Source organism: Cyrtonyx montezumae, unplaced genomic scaffold, assembly GCF_038088225.1.
Source record: "Cyrtonyx montezumae isolate F1298 unplaced genomic scaffold, pur_monq_1.0 scaffold_8, whole genome shotgun sequence".
Classification (NCBI taxonomy): Eukaryota; Metazoa; Chordata; class Aves; order Galliformes; family Odontophoridae; genus Cyrtonyx; species Cyrtonyx montezumae.
In genome coordinates, this window is record NW_027072089.1 from 44,892,832 (window position 1) to 44,909,862 (window position 17,031).

The 17,031-nt window shown below is 44.9% G+C and overlaps 1 protein-coding gene across 1 annotated transcript in view; it reads right to left on the reverse strand.

The window, feature by feature from the left end:
• The window catches only part of COLEC12 (collectin subfamily member 12), a 90,867-nt gene extending 75,567 nt beyond the window's left edge, over positions 1 to 15,300 (reverse strand). Inside the window, exons 1-2 of the mRNA XM_065752245.1 lie at positions 15,152 to 15,300; positions 3,989 to 4,039 (exon numbers count right to left, since the gene is read on the reverse strand). Coding sequence (XP_065608317.1) covers positions 3,989 to 4,039; positions 15,152 to 15,158 — 58 coding nt within the window. The 5' untranslated portion in view covers positions 15,159 to 15,300. The remainder of the gene's footprint in view (positions 1 to 3,988; positions 4,040 to 15,151) is intronic.
• Between the last annotated feature and the right edge of the window lie 1,731 nt (positions 15,301 to 17,031).

The window sequence follows — 17,031 nt, forward strand, 5'->3', positions numbered from 1 at the left end:
CCCAGTTATTTCATATTTTGGTATAGCTTCAAACAAACCAATGAATAACTTCACATTGAAATTTGTATATTAATTGCTCTTCTAAGTGCAGGTTTTAAGTTCTAAAGCATTAATACAAAGAATCAAAATTTGCAGTTGTCTACGTATCTGTTGCCTGGGAACGACACAAGTCAAGCAGATCAGGCCTGCTACTTCAAAGTCCATTGGCTTGCTTTAGTTCCTTTACCTCCATTGATGTCCAGAGCCAGAGGAGAGTCAAAACTTCACTGTGAACAGATCTCATCCTAATATCTACCAGGCTGCTCATCCAGAGGAAGAGAAGGCTCTGGGGAGACATAATAGCGGCCTTTAAGTGCTCCACCCCTATAGACACTCAAAGTCAGGTGGGACAAAGCTCTGAGCACCTGATGTAGCTGTAGGTGGCCCTGTTCATTGCAGAGAAGTTTGACTAGATGGTCTTTAAGGGTCTCTTCCAACTCAAATGATTCTATTATTCTATGACTCAGAAATTAGTTGGAGCTCTCAATCCTGAGATTTAGTATCTTAAAAACCCTGAAAAGCATGTTTTGCCTCTTATCATTCCTTCTTTCCTGAAGAAGAAGTGGGGGATATACAAACCAAAAGCACTACCTGATGAAAGGGTTAACACCAATGACAGTGTTGTAGATGAAAACTGATGGACAGGCACAGCTTGTTATCTGGAGCAGATCACTTCAAAGCAGCCTCACAATGACTGGATAATGAAGTAACTGCAATAAGAAATATGCTTCATCATGTTCTCATCGCTGCAACCCAGAGCCACAGGCAGCTGAGACACCGAACGGTGCCCTTCTGGCAGCATCCCTTCACATCTGGAGCACCCATTGAGAGGAAACAAACAACTCCAGGCAGCTGGAAAGAGCATCTTCCTCAGCCTCTCTGACCCCCCTGTGGTGAATTTGTCCTATGCTCAAAAACAAACACATGCTGGTGTAGAGTTCCCTGTCTGCATCTGTGCTGAGTATTTTTAAACTTTACTGTATTTGGACTAATGTAACCAGTTAGAGTTTAGTGGACTGAAAAGTAGCACAATACATTCCCGGAAGTTAGTTTATCTGAAAAGGGAGAGCAATAGTGGTTCAGGAAACGGGAGCAGTTCATGCTGGCAGGATGGAAAGTGCTCAGTCTTCCTTTCAAATAAGTTCGTTCCCAAAATGAGAACAGCCTGAGAGTGCCTTCCACCCTTTAGCAGATCTCTTACTTTCTTGAAGCAAATGGTAGACTCCAGCAACAAGACAGCTAATAATAAACTCCTCAGCTAATTTCTAGGAAAGCAGTTACTCAAAGACTTGTGAGCCAAGTGCTGACCAACACATGTTCCCAGCTGCCAGCAGTGATCCACTGCAAAACTTATTCTTTATGAAGCAGTTGTGGTTTAGCGATCTCCATCTTAGAGCAATTTGCTCCAAAGAAGGCTTCATCTTTCCAAAACATAGAGCTGAAGTCACCTGAGTCACGGTCCTTCTATCTTGTCTCATGTTAAAACGGCACACAGGGACTACTCCAGTCACAAAATATTTCACTCAGCTGCTCTTATGCAATGCTACTGATCCAACCAACCCCTGCTGTTACTGCTGCCTGCTTCAGCAGCTGTACACAAAAAGCACTAAGATTTTTACAGCACCATCCTGTAGACAAGATAGGCCTCCTTCCAAAATGCCCTTTTATTAAAGGTTTGTATAATGAAGGTTGGTTCTTGACTTGGGCTTCTCTAATCATGCTATCATAGAATCACTTGACCTTTAAGCTCATCAAATCCATCTGACCTATCAAGTCTCATCACTAAACCACATCCCTTATTGCCATATGTAAAATCTCACAGTGATGTGAAAGGAATATTTCATTCTTACTCTTTAATACCTGAAGGATGGAAAACAAAATTAATAATACCAAATGGTATTGTCAGTCAAGATATTCAGCAGATGGTATAATTCAGAAAGAGCATCAAGATGACAAAGAGACAATCAGTAATAAGGGAAATGCTCACCTGTCTCTGAAGATTAAGGCTTGCAGAAGAAAATTCCACAAAGGAGGGATCTCCAACAAAATACCCTTCCCCAGTGGTGGTCAGCCCTTAAATGGGGTCTAGGAGACGTGGAGTCAGACTCCACCCCTTCTGGTCACACAGATGAATTGCCTTCACCTGTGTTCCCACAGTTGACTCAGTGTTTGCCTCAGGTGATCAATCAGTGGTTCAGGCCGTGATTCAACAGTTCCCATACAATACCAACAGTAATAGAAAGCTTATTTTCTTCTTTATCTTTTTATCCTTAATACTATATTTCATGATCCAAACGCTCACAATTTAACCTGCTACTTTTAGTGAGGACTCAAGACCAAGAAGTAGCACAAGCTGGGACAACAAGCATAACGTTTCCTAAGGGTCCTGAACTACTTGGCTGTGGTGCTTCACTGGAAGTACCAATCTGGCTGACCAGTGGACCAGTGGGGGTTTAAAAACCAGTGGAGTTTTTAAGGTGTGCATGCCACCTTCCTGAATGGGGGAGCCAATGCTTCTTCAGGTTGTGACATTGCTCAGAGGCTGCCTAGAGATGCTGTGGTCACTGTAGAAATGAAAACATGTTAAGGCAGTCTTTCTGAAGAAGGGGAAATAGCCCCGAAGGTTGGTTGTGCCCTGCAGGGACCTCCGCAAGTGTTTGTATCCTGCCCCTGACACTCTGCTTATCCTCTCCTCTTCCCCTCCACCTGGACAAACACAAGAGGACAAGCACTCCTGGAAGCATGCTGAACAGTTAAAATTTCTTCCCAGTTCTTGAGATTTTTATTTTATTTTTTGCTATTCCAGGGCCTAGTCCAGAGGAAAAAAACAAAAAGTATAAAAAAACCTATGTACAGCTTTACGTCAGGACTTTCCAAGCCACAGATGCTGGCTCTGTGGTTGGCTGACCTACCCAAAATAAAGCTCAACAGCGGGGAGTGGTGCAGCAGTTCAGGGGGTAGAAGAGGTCATGCGAATGTGATCCCACCTCCCAGCCACTGTGTCTCCTACTGCCACAAACATGCCTCCCCCTGCTTCTTTTGGGGTGAACTGATGATATTTTTCTTCTTTATTTTTTCTTTTTATAAATTCAGCCTGTTTTTCCTATCTGTTTGCCAAAAAGAGTCATTGGAAGTGACTCTTGTTCCAGTCTCGAGGGCTGCTGACCCGTGTTCAGAAATGTACGGCACTACCTCCTTCACATGATAAGGTTATTTTTAATGAATCACCATCAAAAAAAAAAAAAAAGTGACCAATATGGTTTTAAGAATTTGTCTGTTTGGAATTCATAGCTTAAGGTGTAGCTTATAGAAGGTTACATTGCAAGGTATTAAGAAAAACCTTTGGGTTCATTCAAGAGGAAACAGAAGCAAGAGCTCCCCTATGTATACAGAAGCACAAGTCTCAAACACCTTACAGGAGAGTAATCAGGTTTTGAAGATACCACCACATCCCAGATCAGGATCAGATAAAGCTGTGGCAAGGGATTTTTGTCACCAGGACTACTCAGAATACTATCATCCCATAAGCTTTTGCTCCTTTTTATTTGAGAGGAACTCACACAATTGTTCATGGCTCAGCTGTTCTGACTTTTGAGAGCATGAAGGAGGTCCCATATAACCACAACTGATCACATTATGCATCATTTTGGGTCTATGAAGAGCACAGCAGGGACAGAAGTTTCAGGGGTATGAACTCTTTACATCTGGCACACTCATGTACTGAAATGTAGGCTTGATTTTTGTAATGCTGCTTCCTGCAAGGATCCAGTAATTAAGCTGATTACTTCTCATCACACCTGCTGCTGGCCAGACATGAGACTGAATGGGTTGATGGGACTGTACCTACATGTTTTCATGCTGCCTGGCCAGCAAAGGAGGCTTTAATAGCAGCTGCTTCTCTTAAGATAAGCGCTCAGAAACAGAGAGGTGAAAGACCTGCTATACTTACCAAACCTCTTGTAGCCAAAGGACTGCACCTCCTCCTCTTCTGCAAAATCGTCTGAAGACAGAAAGAAAAACACAGCACCAGGTTACTACTACCACTGGAAAAATATGGGAAGAACTTGTTAACAGGTGCATTAGCTTTACCCAAAGACCCAATAAGCAATGGGACAGAGAACTGACAAATGCAAACAGATGATGAAAAACATTTCAGCTCTTTTGTTCTCATTTTCATCCAGCAAATACCATAATGCTAGTAATCACCAATTTATTTTGTCAGAAGCTTAATTTCTTTCTACTTCCTTCCAGCAGACATTACTCAAAGGAAAAGGAAGGCATCAGCAGAAGAAATGCACTCACTCGTTTATTTATTTATTTATTCAGCTTCTTACTGCCAGCCCAGCCCTTCTTTCTGCTGAGATGGAGGGGAAAGCAAGAGCCCTGCCTGCTGCCAGAACCAGATTTTACCGACTGGCTCCCAGGAAGAGCGGTTCAGCCCCACTGCCCAACTCCTGCTTTCTGATTTCTAGAAGGAGGCAGAGGGGATCTGTTTCCTCTTCTGCACACCCCAGTTCACGTACTGGAGAAGCCTCCAGGGCTCTTTTAAAATCAGCACTTAGAACATCATCTCACAAGACCTGCAAGCCTACCATGAAGAAAACACCAAGGTCTCATGGCAGCCCCTACTCTCCAAAATATGCCTGCTCTTGAGCTTTTGCTTGCACTGCAGTAGAGGCAAGGCAGAAGTCTGCATCACATTGAGCACAGCTGCTTCAGCCTGTGGAGCTTCAGCTTGCTGAGTGCTCATACCACTCTTGCAGCACTGGGTGCCAAGAAAGATGCCTCACTTGCAATTGTCCCATCCAGATCCTCCCGCTACGCACGGACAGAAAGAAACAGAAGCACAGAGGCTAGCCAAGGAATTTGCCAGAATGCAACATTTAATGAGCTGCAGTGAAAAACCAGGCTCCAAACAGATAAGCACAAGTGGTGGGAGTGAGCATGGGCTTGGGTAGCCCTTTGGTACCCACAGCTTTATCGTTCATGAACAAGCTGCTGGCATCATGAGACTGGGCTGGTGCTGCAGCTGATGTAGGACACAGCATGGCCATGGGAGGACAGACTCAAAAGTGAAGGAAAGAAACGTTCCTCAACCAGGCTCAGCAAAGTCTAAATTATTTGGGCATATAAGCAGGAATATGCCCTGCACTTTCTGACTTGCCACATTCTGAGGTCTGAGGAAGATGTTGCCTGATACAGCATGGAAGTCCCTGAAATGAATCGTTTTTGTTTCACCCTTTGCTCAGACAGCACTTTTGACAAAACAGCTCAAAACTCATGTTCTTCACCAGGTATTACACATTTTGCTCACTGCCAAAGGTACTCCTATCTATCGTCACCTTCGTTTCAGTTTTGTATTTAAGAAATGCAGGAACCAGCAAACACCCCTCAGGCAAAACAAACACATCCTGATTTTGAAGGCAGTAAGAATCCTCTAACAAAGAACACCTCACCATTGTACCAGATATTATCTGAGAACAATATCATCTGACAAAGTACGACCAATGCTAACAAACCAAGTTATCACAAAAAGCCAAGCCTCTCATCCCAGCAGCAAATTACTCCAGACAAGTCTTCCCCTCTTGCACAAAAGATAAAAGCTGCACAGAAAAGTTATCAGTGCCAGAGCCCTCAGCTTCCTGCCTTCTCTTGCTAAAAACAATTGCCTCCTGTTTCTTGGGAGAGTAACCTGCCTTATCTCATCCATATCTGCCTTGTGCAGCCAGGCCATGCTGAAGTCCTGTGGCCTAACGCTGCACCACATCTCCAAGGCCCATCCACCTCCACCCCAGGGCCCTCCTCACCCCTCACACCAATGGCTGTACCTTCTCTCTGCCCACCATCTCAGGCCCTCACGCATACTTTTTAATATTTTCAACATTACATGCTAGCTAGGGATCATTTTTTCCAAATAAATCTCATTTTGAAGAGCAGTGATGGCATTTGAAATGAAGTAGGGATGGGCAAGTCCGGTTTTGTCAGCAAGTAAGCTGGCCTCCTGTTTCTAAAATCTAAAACATCTGATAAGACCTATTTTAATTTTGTTGTATCAGGCAACAAAGTAGTTTAGGGGAAGGCTATTAGAATTACTTAACAGACTAAGCTCAGAGGTCTTCCAGTCACAATCACCATTAGGCCCTTCACGCAAATTACTATATTGGAAATGCAATGTTTACATATTTCAAATGGAATAAATAATCTCTAATAATATTAACTGCAAGTTTAAGGGAGACAAAAATGAATAAAATGAGATTAGATTAAATTTTCAGAAATTAGCAGCTCTTCATCCTTTGGAATAAAGAGACCAGGAGGTGTTGAAAATTTTACTAGTTCTTCCTGAGAAGCATATGTTTGAAATATTAAAAATAAAGCTGACAAAGAAGCCCATAAATGTAAGTCCTGAAGCAAAACTGTTCGCCCCTGCCTACTCCTCGGAGCACTGCACTGACTGGAGCTGGCAAACACTCATCCTCAGCTCTCTGCCACAAGTTCCAGTACTGAAAACCTTCCCATTTCGTACAAGGTGTACAAAAGTCTGAGGGTTCTGTGCTATCTTTGAATTGGGCTAATATGGGAGAACCTAATCTTTCACTGAAAAGCGAATATATAAGTTTCTTAGAGAAAACGTGATCTGTGATGAATTACAAAGGTTAAAAAAATATACACCAATTAGGAAAGTAAATAGTAAGAAAACCTCCAGGATGTTTTTATGCCTCATGGTTTTAAAGACAGTACCAAAAACCAGAGTGGAAGAAATGAATGAGTTCTGAGCATCTGTGGCTGATGCTAAGAAAAAAACATAAGATTTTTTACATCAGTGCTGCCCGTACAATTGAATGCAGCTGCAACTGCTATATGAGAGCTTTGTTTGATGTTGTGAAAGCCGTAAGTTTGAAATATTTTACTTCAGTTTAAATTCAGCCCTTGGTTTCAAAGACAATTGGATTGAATGCAGTATTCCTGCTACATAGGCATACACTTATAGGCAGGCAAGGAATATTTTCCTCATGAAGAGTGTACTCCTCCTTGAACCAGATAACAACGAAGAATCCTTTCTTTACATCTTAGGCAGAAGAATTTACTCCTTAGTGCTAAAAAGACTATCTATAACTTAGTTTCAGGCTGCTCTACAGAGCTGTCATCTGAAAGAGAGATTATCTAGAATAAGAAAGACAAGAAAAGAGAAGAGCTGGTTAAAAAGTAATTTCTTATTCCATTGACTTTTACTGAGCTCTGGCAGTTTGAAGGTCCGCTAATAAAAGTGAACTTTGGGTAGAACACACGAACAACCAGCTGTATTTAGCTCCAAAGGAGAAGGACCACTAGAGACCTGTTGCATCAGGTTTACAAGAGTCTCCTTGGAGGCCAGCAACAGATCAACACTCAGAGCTCACAGCAAACTGCTGAAAATAAGTGGCTATCTGTAGCCTAGCAAGAGTACATCAGATACTTAAAGGAGTAAGCACAAAGCAAGAGCTCTGATCCAAAAACAACGCTTTGAGATATTCTGGCAATATCCCAGCCCCACTGAGTATAAATGTGAAATTCTGCTTGCCTTCCAGTTGTAAATTATTACTGCAATACCTCTAATAAATACAGTTGTAGAGTTAAATAAGTTACAGTACAATGCTTCAAGGGAGTGGAAGGCAGTTCAACTGGGGATTATCACAGTGAACAGAGGGAATTCATTTAATCTAAAACAAATTGGGTTCTCATTTGATTAATTTGCTAGAGGCAAAGCAAAAATATGTTGAGTAGAACCATGTAATTTCTGGTTCTTGTTCTTAAATCTTAAATTAATCACGAGCCACTTTGGAGTCCATGCTGAGGTCAAGTAAGACAGAGCTGGCCTAGAGCCGACAAGGATGCTAAATCTACCCTCAGACTACACAGGGCCTATAACCACTGCACCACTCAGTGCCTTCTTTAGAACAGCACCAGATGTGAGAAGTCTTTGGTGCAGTGTGGTTTTAGGGTGATTGTATCCATTTTATTCCTCTCCTTTAATGGTCGTCATTGTTGGCGTATGGGAAGCATATCAGAAAGCTACTAATGCACATGTCCAGTTATCATCTTTTAACAGTACACCCTGCTTGGTCATTTCACCTGACGAAGCAAAGTAGATTTCAGAGCCATAAAAATGCTGGGTCATATGCTAGCTTCAGACACATAGCATCCAACCGTTCCTGGTAATTTTCCATGTGGGAAACATGGGTTTAAAAAGTAATCTTTGTTTAAAGTCTTCAATTAAGGAAAGGCACAAATATTCCGCTCAAAATTTCGAACTCTGGAAATATAGTTCAGGAGAGAAGGAGGCACCTGGAACGAAAATAGTCATGCCAAGTTTCACCTTAGTTTTTAGGTACTAATTTATAGCGACCTGAAAACTGGATTTACAGCACATTAGAATTTACCTCTAAGTACCACACTGGGAACTTGGGACTGTAACAGTAATTTGCAGCAACAATGACATCCAGTATAAGAGTTTCCTTTAAAATAAATCTCTACATAATGTGCATTTTCCAAGAGCTTTAATCATTAAGGCCCTGCATTTCCCACCAGTTTAAAGGCACCTATATGGTTGTATCTCAGTGCTACTCTGTAAAATTCATTATATGTAGGTTGATCTGAAAATAATGCCTCCTTTTTTTTTTTTCCCATGGAAACAACAAGAGATACAAAGAGCACAATAACACTGTTTGATAGAGCAAATTATCTCCTACAAAACATTATTTTTTAACAATAACTATTGCTGGCTCTGTATTTTTGCCAGCTACGGACAAGAGCCTGCATGCTGTGCTCGTAATAATATGCACCAGCAGTGGTGATTCACTGTTTCAATGCTGCTGAAATGCACCACCCACCCCTCACTGTGCTTATATCCACTGTTTGGACTCCATAAACGTTCAGCAAGCATTGATGAATATCAGTAGGTGCCATTTTTCTGCATGGGGAACTCAGTGACACACCTTTGCTTCATACACATTTCCATGTCAGATGCCATGCTGCCAGGCTTCCCCTCTGCTGCCATCTGTCACACAGCAACCAAATACAATGGTATATTGGTGGGAAGGTTCAACCTCTGTTGCCATATCACCAACATCCACCTCTGATGTCATGGGCCAACATCATAAGATAGGAGGCAGTTCTTTTGAAGCAGCCCTCATAATATTACCAAGAACATATTTTGTTATTATTTTTTAATCATTTGGAAAGACACTATGCCCATTAGTAAAAAATGATAGTAACCCTATTGTGAACCCATAAAGCAGCATAGATGAAGATGGGTGCCTCTGGAATGAACCGTCGGTGGTGTCCCAAAACTGCCCTCTCCACACCAGCCCTCTTTCCAAAAGACAAAACTTGTCCACTTGTGAGGTTTCTGTAATATTAACAACTGTTCAGACAGGAGAGAACAGTGAGCACCAATATCTTTCTCATCTCAGATTACAAAAGCTTTCTGAGGAGTGATCAGATTTATATGTGTTTCTGGTCACTGTTAAGAGGGTCTACTTTCAAAGTGCTGACCTAGTGGTGAAACTGAGCCAGCAGAACGATAGTGAGCAGCTGCAGCCTTCAGATGTTGATGACTTCATCAGTTTAATTGGTTTCCACTGATTTTCATGGCTGTTACTCTGGACAGTCTCCTGCTTGCGCTAACTGCTTGACCCCTCTGTCTTTACAGATGCTTCATTTCACTTTCCTTCTCCTGACTTTCTCCACTCATTTTTTCCATACAGATCTTTTTCATATCCAGATCTTTTTCTCTGCTTCTGTTTTGACAAGCCCTCCCTCGTAAGAACCCTCCCCATGCTGAAAACCCTTCTCTACTGACAGTCCCAAGCCAGCATGTCACTGTGGCTGGCTCTGAGTGTAGCTTTTCGATCCAGCCCTTTGCCTCACCACTATCAGTTCTAGGAGAAAGTCCACCTCTTCACTTCCCCCAGCATCCTTTGGAATGTTGTCTTAGCCTAGATCCAGCAGAAACTGAGGCTTCTCTCTGTCCTTGTCCTTGTACAACTAGGAATTGGTCTGCTTTCAGTATCACAAGAAAGCAAGAGGCAAAGTCCCAGGTCATCGATTCTCTCTTGAGACTTCTAATCCACGAGTAGGACTCTTGGATTGTCTCTCTTGCGTGTCTCATCAGTTAACACATGTATAAAACATACAAAAAATAAAACAGTCATGACAAGTGGGTTTTCAGTGTTACAGTCCTGGTCTACAGCCCCACTCCTTCAGCCCAGAAATTGAGAGAATGCACAAAAAGAGGCAGAAGATTAAGAAGCTCCAGTTTTGTTTTTAGGGATGAAATGATGAGAGCAGACAGCGGTGTTTCTTGAGCAAAACCTGCACAGCCCCTGAGTGCCTCAGAGCAAGGCTGCAGCACTGGGGCCAGCACCAGCTGCGCGGTGCAGAGGGTCGACCTTAGAAGTTAAAGGTTTAAATCATATCATATTTCAGCGTAATGATTTAAGGGCAAACAGATCTGTTCTCATTAGTGCGCTGAAAAATCTTGCCTCTCTGTCCGCATGTTAGAGGAGGCAATTAACAACAGCATTAAACAGTGCAGCATTCCTGAACACCACACTCCTATATTGCCTCCCATAAGTCATCCACTTTGTTTCCTAGCGACGTCCCAGTCTTCACCTCAAATTTATGCACCAAAAGGGATTGTAACTTTAGGTGGAAGCAGTCAGACTCCAAGTACAATTCATCGTGCCCTGATCCCTCGCTTGCACAGACCACATTCATGTTAGGAGGATCATGTTCACCTTCAGTGCCTGCTAAAAGGTGTCTTCATTTTGCTTTCCATGGAGGATATCTCTGTTTTGACACAAGAGAGCCTCAGCATAAGAAGTGTTTTGTGCAGCTGGAGATAACTGGGCATGCATCCTTCACAGTGCTGAATTGCCTTCATCCTTGACATTTCTTGTACTGTCTCTGCCTTTTGACTCTGGCTTAGCTCTGCCAGCTCGTACCAGCTGTACCCCTGTGCAAGATGTGCAAGACCGCTTCCCTCCCTCCTGCCAGCCAAGCCAGCAGAGGTGTTTGGACCTGGAGTACAATGGCCTTTGAGCACAGGTCTCAACGAAGCATTAAGTGATCATGACAAAAAAGGGCTCTGTTCAGCTCTCAGCTGTAGCGAAACTCGTCCAGAATAAATTCCTTTTCTCCAAAGCAGCAGAAGAGCCTTCCTCACACAGCCCAATTCGCTCTTCTTGGTCCTGTGTGGCCAGGAAAAGCAGAATATTGAAAGTCAAGATGCACAGTTATAACTTCTTATAAAAAAAAACCCTGCACTCAATAGCTTACTTTCTACTTCTGCTCAACAGCCACACCTGCAGAGTAATAGCTCTATCTGTGCCATAACAGATTTCCCTTTTATTTTCACAGCTCCTAAAACTCTGCTTTCTTTCCTCTTTGGCGTTAAAGAGAATATCCTTTGACACACGCATGCATGATCATCTCTCTCATACATATGTTTAAAATCCCCCATGCTACCAGTCAGTCTGGGTTACACCGACTGTAGAGTAGCACTGCCTGTGATTTGCTCTGCGTTGTATCACACATTTATTATAGCTGCTCATTCCTTTGAACTTCTGTGGTAGGGTCCTGCGACATGTCCAACACACACCACTCAGAGCTTTGCATATGTTTCATGTTTATGTCACTATATTCATATGAGCTGTGCTATAACTGCACCAAAGGTTACTGGATTGCTCCGCTTCCCATCCTTGGTTTTCAGATGCTGTCTGGCTCCTGCAAAATGCTTTGGGCTGGGTTGTTTGAAAAGTGCAGTTTGCTGTTTCTATCCTGGGAAGGGGCACTCATCTGATTTTGCGCACAGGAAGATTACAGAGGGAGAGAGAGACACATTTCTCCACCATTAGCAAATTCACTGCATTCTGTAAATATAATGGTGGCATCAAAATGGTTCAGGGGAAATACAAAATCTGCCAAGGTAGTGGGCACTATATAACAGACCATTTATTTCAAGGCTTTTCATGAAAGAGCAACTGAATGGTGCATGCACCTTCAGGTTTTGAAGATGGAAGCTTCACCTGCAGATTGCATCTGGGCTTGAATTTAAAATCTGGAGGGAATTATTATTATATTATTATTATTAATTATTATACGAGAGGAACTGCACAGGGCAGGGCATTCTGCCAGATGCTCCCTCCTGTTACAGCACAGCTGACTTTCCCTCCACCGCAAGCACCGCTCTCCAAGCAGTGCAGCCAGCAGGGCAGGAGGAAGGGATCATAGGAGGAGGAGAAGGATCTGTGGAAGGATCCAGAGCTCCTCTGCTGTCCCAGAGCCACCATCCCACAGAACCACCCGGGCTGCGGCAGTGCATGATCTGGGGCATCACTGTTCGATCGCTGTCCAAACAAAAGCCACATTGCAAAACCACAGCAACCACGACTGCAGCAGTTACAGATACGGTTTAAAATGATCGTTACAAAAGGTATCGCAGGTATATAGAAAAGTTTTAACAACATGTTCCTGTCTCTTAGCTTAGGTTGATGTTTCTGACCATGTGGTGTTGACTGTGGGGAAGCTGTTTTCATTTGTTTCCCAGGCAACAAACTATGTCTCACACCCCAGTACAAAACTAAAACCTAGAAGAAAAGTTATCATTTGATACAGATGCATATAACCATGAACCAGCTGAGTCCCTTTAAAAATCACATGAATTATTACTTAAAAGTACTGCAAAGTTTGTGAGCTTGGTGTAGTTTGCTGCAAATCCAAGTGCAAGCACATTAAACATAAACTTCCATTTATTTTATTGATTTAAAGCATAGCATGTTACAAACACCAGCAGTGGAAAATATAATTTATTCCGTACAGATACTCAGTGATGTAATTATTTAGATATTCATCTGTCCTCCAGAGAGGGTAGATGCAGAGACAGCTGCAATCAACAGATCGTTTGAGAAAAATGTGTCACTGCACCAACTTCTAAAGTCCCCCACTTATCACCCCCATCAAGTTTAAAGAAAAATTGTGACAAAAAAAACCCCACACAAATATGAACCAGGAAAATAAGACACAAAGTTTGCTTTGGCTCTGCATTTTCCATAACACAGGCAATGGCACTTGATGATAGGTTGGAAGACTTCTCCAGTTATTAGCACCGTCATTTAGGGGTTCTTTGCATGTTTTAGAACTGATTTCTGGGGGAGGTAGAAATGAGGTGGCTGTGGTTGCTCTCAGGGAAGGTGATGGCAGGGGCTGGCAAGTGGAACAGAGCATCTCCCCCCGCCAGGCTGTGAGCACAGTGAGTGCTCATGGCCCTCCAAGAGCCACATCTCCACTCAGCAAAGCACAGCACCACATGCAGAGTGGAAGGAGGCAGAAATCATAGAATCGTAGACCCATAGAATGGCTTGGGTCAGAAGGGACTTCACGATCATCTAGTTGCAGCCCCCCTCACGTCTTGTACCCAGCTATTGCTACAGCAAAGCACCTGTTGGATTCAATGGGATCAGCGCCTGGTTCCAAGTGCCATGCAGCAGTGTGTGGCTGCTCCAATGTGTCACTGCTGTGCTCTGCCCTTGGCATCCCACCTGCCCCGAGCAACAGCTCAGCCCTAGACCCAAAGCAAGGCTATACTGGTAACACCCATGGCTTGATGTTACTACACTCTCACTGCTTTGCTTTGCTCCTGCCATGACACTTACGCCAGTTGTGACAAACTGATGACAAAGCTTTTGGCACAAGTGTCCTATAAATATATTATTTTTAATATGTTGCAGGGCCCTGTGGGGAGATTATGTCATGACACCAGGAGTAACTCAAATGGTGTGGGTGGGCTTGCGGAACCATAGAGTAGATGTGTTTTTTTTTTTTCTTTCATAGAATGGTTTGGTTTGGAAGGGACCTTTAAGAACATCTGGTTCCAACCCCCTGCTATAGGAAGGGACACCTCCCTCTAGACCAGGGTGCTCACAGCCCCACACAGCCTGGCCTTGAGGGCATCCACCACCTCTCCGGGCAACCTGTTCCAGTGTCTCACCACCCTCACAGTAAAGAATTTCTTCCTGATATCTACTCTAAATCTACCCTCTTCCAGTTTAAAGCCATTGCCCCTTGTCCTGTTGTTACATGCCCTTATAAAAAGTCCCTCCCAAGCCCTCCCAAGCCCCCGTTCAGGTACTTGAAGCAGAACCAGAACCCCCAAAGCCATTCCTTCCTTCAGGCAAAGCGAGTCAGTACCGCACCACTGTCCCCAGCCCTGGAAACTCCGTGTCAGTGCTGCGGTGTTTACCGGCATCTGGCACCAGCCCCTGCAATCCAGGCACAGCCACACCGCTGCCCGAAAGCAATTTTCATGTGTGCTTTTTCCCTTCCACCCTTCAAGTGTATTTTTGTCTTTGAAGAAAACCGAGACTCAACTCTTGCAAACTCCCAATACTTGTCACACTTTCCATAGTGTCCTTTGATGTTTCCATTGTAACCGCTCCCCGGTGCGTACGGGCTCTGCCCCTCGTTGCAAGGCTATCGATTTCCTAAACAGAGGCTTTCTTGAAACCCCACAACGTATCTTACATCGATTTGGCAATCTGCTTATTTGACCTCTAGAGTTCATTATTTCAGCCACAGCTCTCCGGGATGGGGTCAGTCGGCAGAAGGGGAGTTTCGCCCAACAAGAAGAGAGGGAAAAACGAGAGAAAAGGGAAAAGAAACAAAGTTTCGGCTTTAACAGATGCAAAGCAAAGCCCAAATATTTTCCAGTCGGTGGACGTTGAGGAGCAATGTGCCAGATACATTTCACAAGCCAGCTAAGCCTCCGCTGGCACCTAATCACTGCCAGATGTTTAGAAGCAACCCCGCGAACATCGCACGGCGCTGGCAAGGCATAAACAAACCGCTGGCGGAGAACTCCAAGTCTCGTCCGCGGGACAGCGGAGACGGGGATGGGGGGAACGCAGAGCGGGTGCCCAGAACCGGCGCGGGGTGACGGCGGGACCCGCTCCGGCGCTGCCACAGTGCCCCGCGCGGAGCCGGGGATGCTCCCGCCCGCCCCGCGCTGCCCTGCCCGCCGCCGCTGCCCGCCGCACGTGTGCCGGCTGCGGAGCGCTCGCCCCGCTGCCGTCCCTACCTTTCATCTTGGCGCCGGGGCGGCTCGCATAGGACGCACGGGGCGCGGCGGGGGCTGGCTGCCTACTGCCGGGCCATGCCGGGGGCCGGCCGCGCCCTGCCCGCTGCCCCTGCCGCTGCCGCTGCCGCCCGCCGCGGCTCCTCTCGCCGCCAGCCCCGAGCGGCCCTGCCCGGCCCCGCCGAGCAGCGGCCCGGCCCCGCCTCCCTCCCTCCCTCCCGGGGAAGGGGCCGCGGCCGGGGCCGGGCCGTGGGGGCGGGCTCGGGGCCCCGCCGGAGGCTACGATGGCGGTGGGACGGGATGGGGCTCGCCGGTCGCCCGTCGGCGATGAGTGGGCATCCCGGATGGGACGCGCTGTCCCTCCGTGACCTCCATGCGCGCGTGGCGAGCGCACGGGGTTTTGGCCTCCTGTGTGTCCGAACACCTCGTTGGTACCCATGCGAGAAATCGCGAACCGTGAGTTCATACCCATCCGCTGAGACGTGCGGTGCTCAGTCCTAAACAGTCCTGCTGGGTTCAATGGGATCGCGCTCAGTGCGTGGCCTGAAGAATGCGTGTAAATATTTGTAGGATTTGGGATGTACAGCCTGGTTGTCTTTTATTTCTCTCGTTCTGGATGTTGCCAGGAATAATGGAGCGTTTCCATGCTCCCATTTTCTTGAAAGGCATACAGGGATTTTCTGCAGTCATCCCCTTACTTAGGCAGTTGAAGGGGTTTGCTATCCTCCTCTAGCCACTAACATCAATGCTGATGAAGCAGAGCTCATGCACCGTATGCCACTTCATTCAGGGCTTGAGCAAAGCAGTGCAGGTGCCAGAAAGGCTTTCCCACCTCAGAAAGGAGATGTGTGTGATTTGGCCTCTGCTGTGCACCTGGAGGTATCCCAGCCTGCTGCATTGGGTGACGTTGAAAGGTGGGATCATGCTATACAGTCTTGTCAGCTGTTCTGTGGCTCTGATGGGAACACTGCGTCCCAGCAGATTTGTAGCACGATACCACAGCATTGATTTAACACCAAGACAAAAAGCACTATAAACCTATCAGGTAGGGTCTCTTCTGGGTGAGGAATGGAAGAGTACATTCATCAGAAGCAAAAGAGTTTTGTTTTGTAGAACAAAAGCGAAAGCCAGGATTTAGAAATCTGAATTCCTTCATTTCTTTCTGATTGGATTGGCAACCTCTTGAGCAAGTTTTGCAGTAGTCATTCTCTTCCAGCTGGATACTGCCAGAGATGCCTGCACACCAGCTGCAGGAGACATTTGCTACTTTAAAGCAGAGGGCTCAAGTATCAAAGAGACATGACTCAGCTTTTCATTGACACTCTGGTAGTTGACTGGAATATCCATCTTTGGTGCAAGTCACGAGCAAAACTACTAAATCTAAGTACAGTCATTGGGTAATTAAGTCTTGCAGTAAAGTGTTGGTTTAAATCAGCAGCACTCACAATGTTTGTGTGGCCAGTTAATACTTGGTCAGTTCTACCATTCATTTTGGATCCTAAGTCGACTTAGCATTTTCATTTTGAAGAATCAATATTGTCCAATTTTCCAGACTAAAAACCATCCCGACTCTGATCCAAAGCCCATGGATATGTTTCCAAGAAGAAATCTTTCCATTAATTATCATGGACTGAATGAAGTAAGGTAATGAAACCTCATTAGTGCAAAGGAAAACTACTCTTATTTGAGAGCACAGTGCTGGAGGAACACTAAGAAAGAAAGAATTACCAAAAACTGTGATTCCACAAAATGCACGAGGAGCAGAAGTGGGCAGGAATTTAGAAAATTCACCAAAAGCAGTTGCTGATAACTCTTTCAGCTCTTGAGAGAGTAACCTTAGCGAACTGAAGGATAGCAACCAAGCAGTGTGGAGACCTATTCAT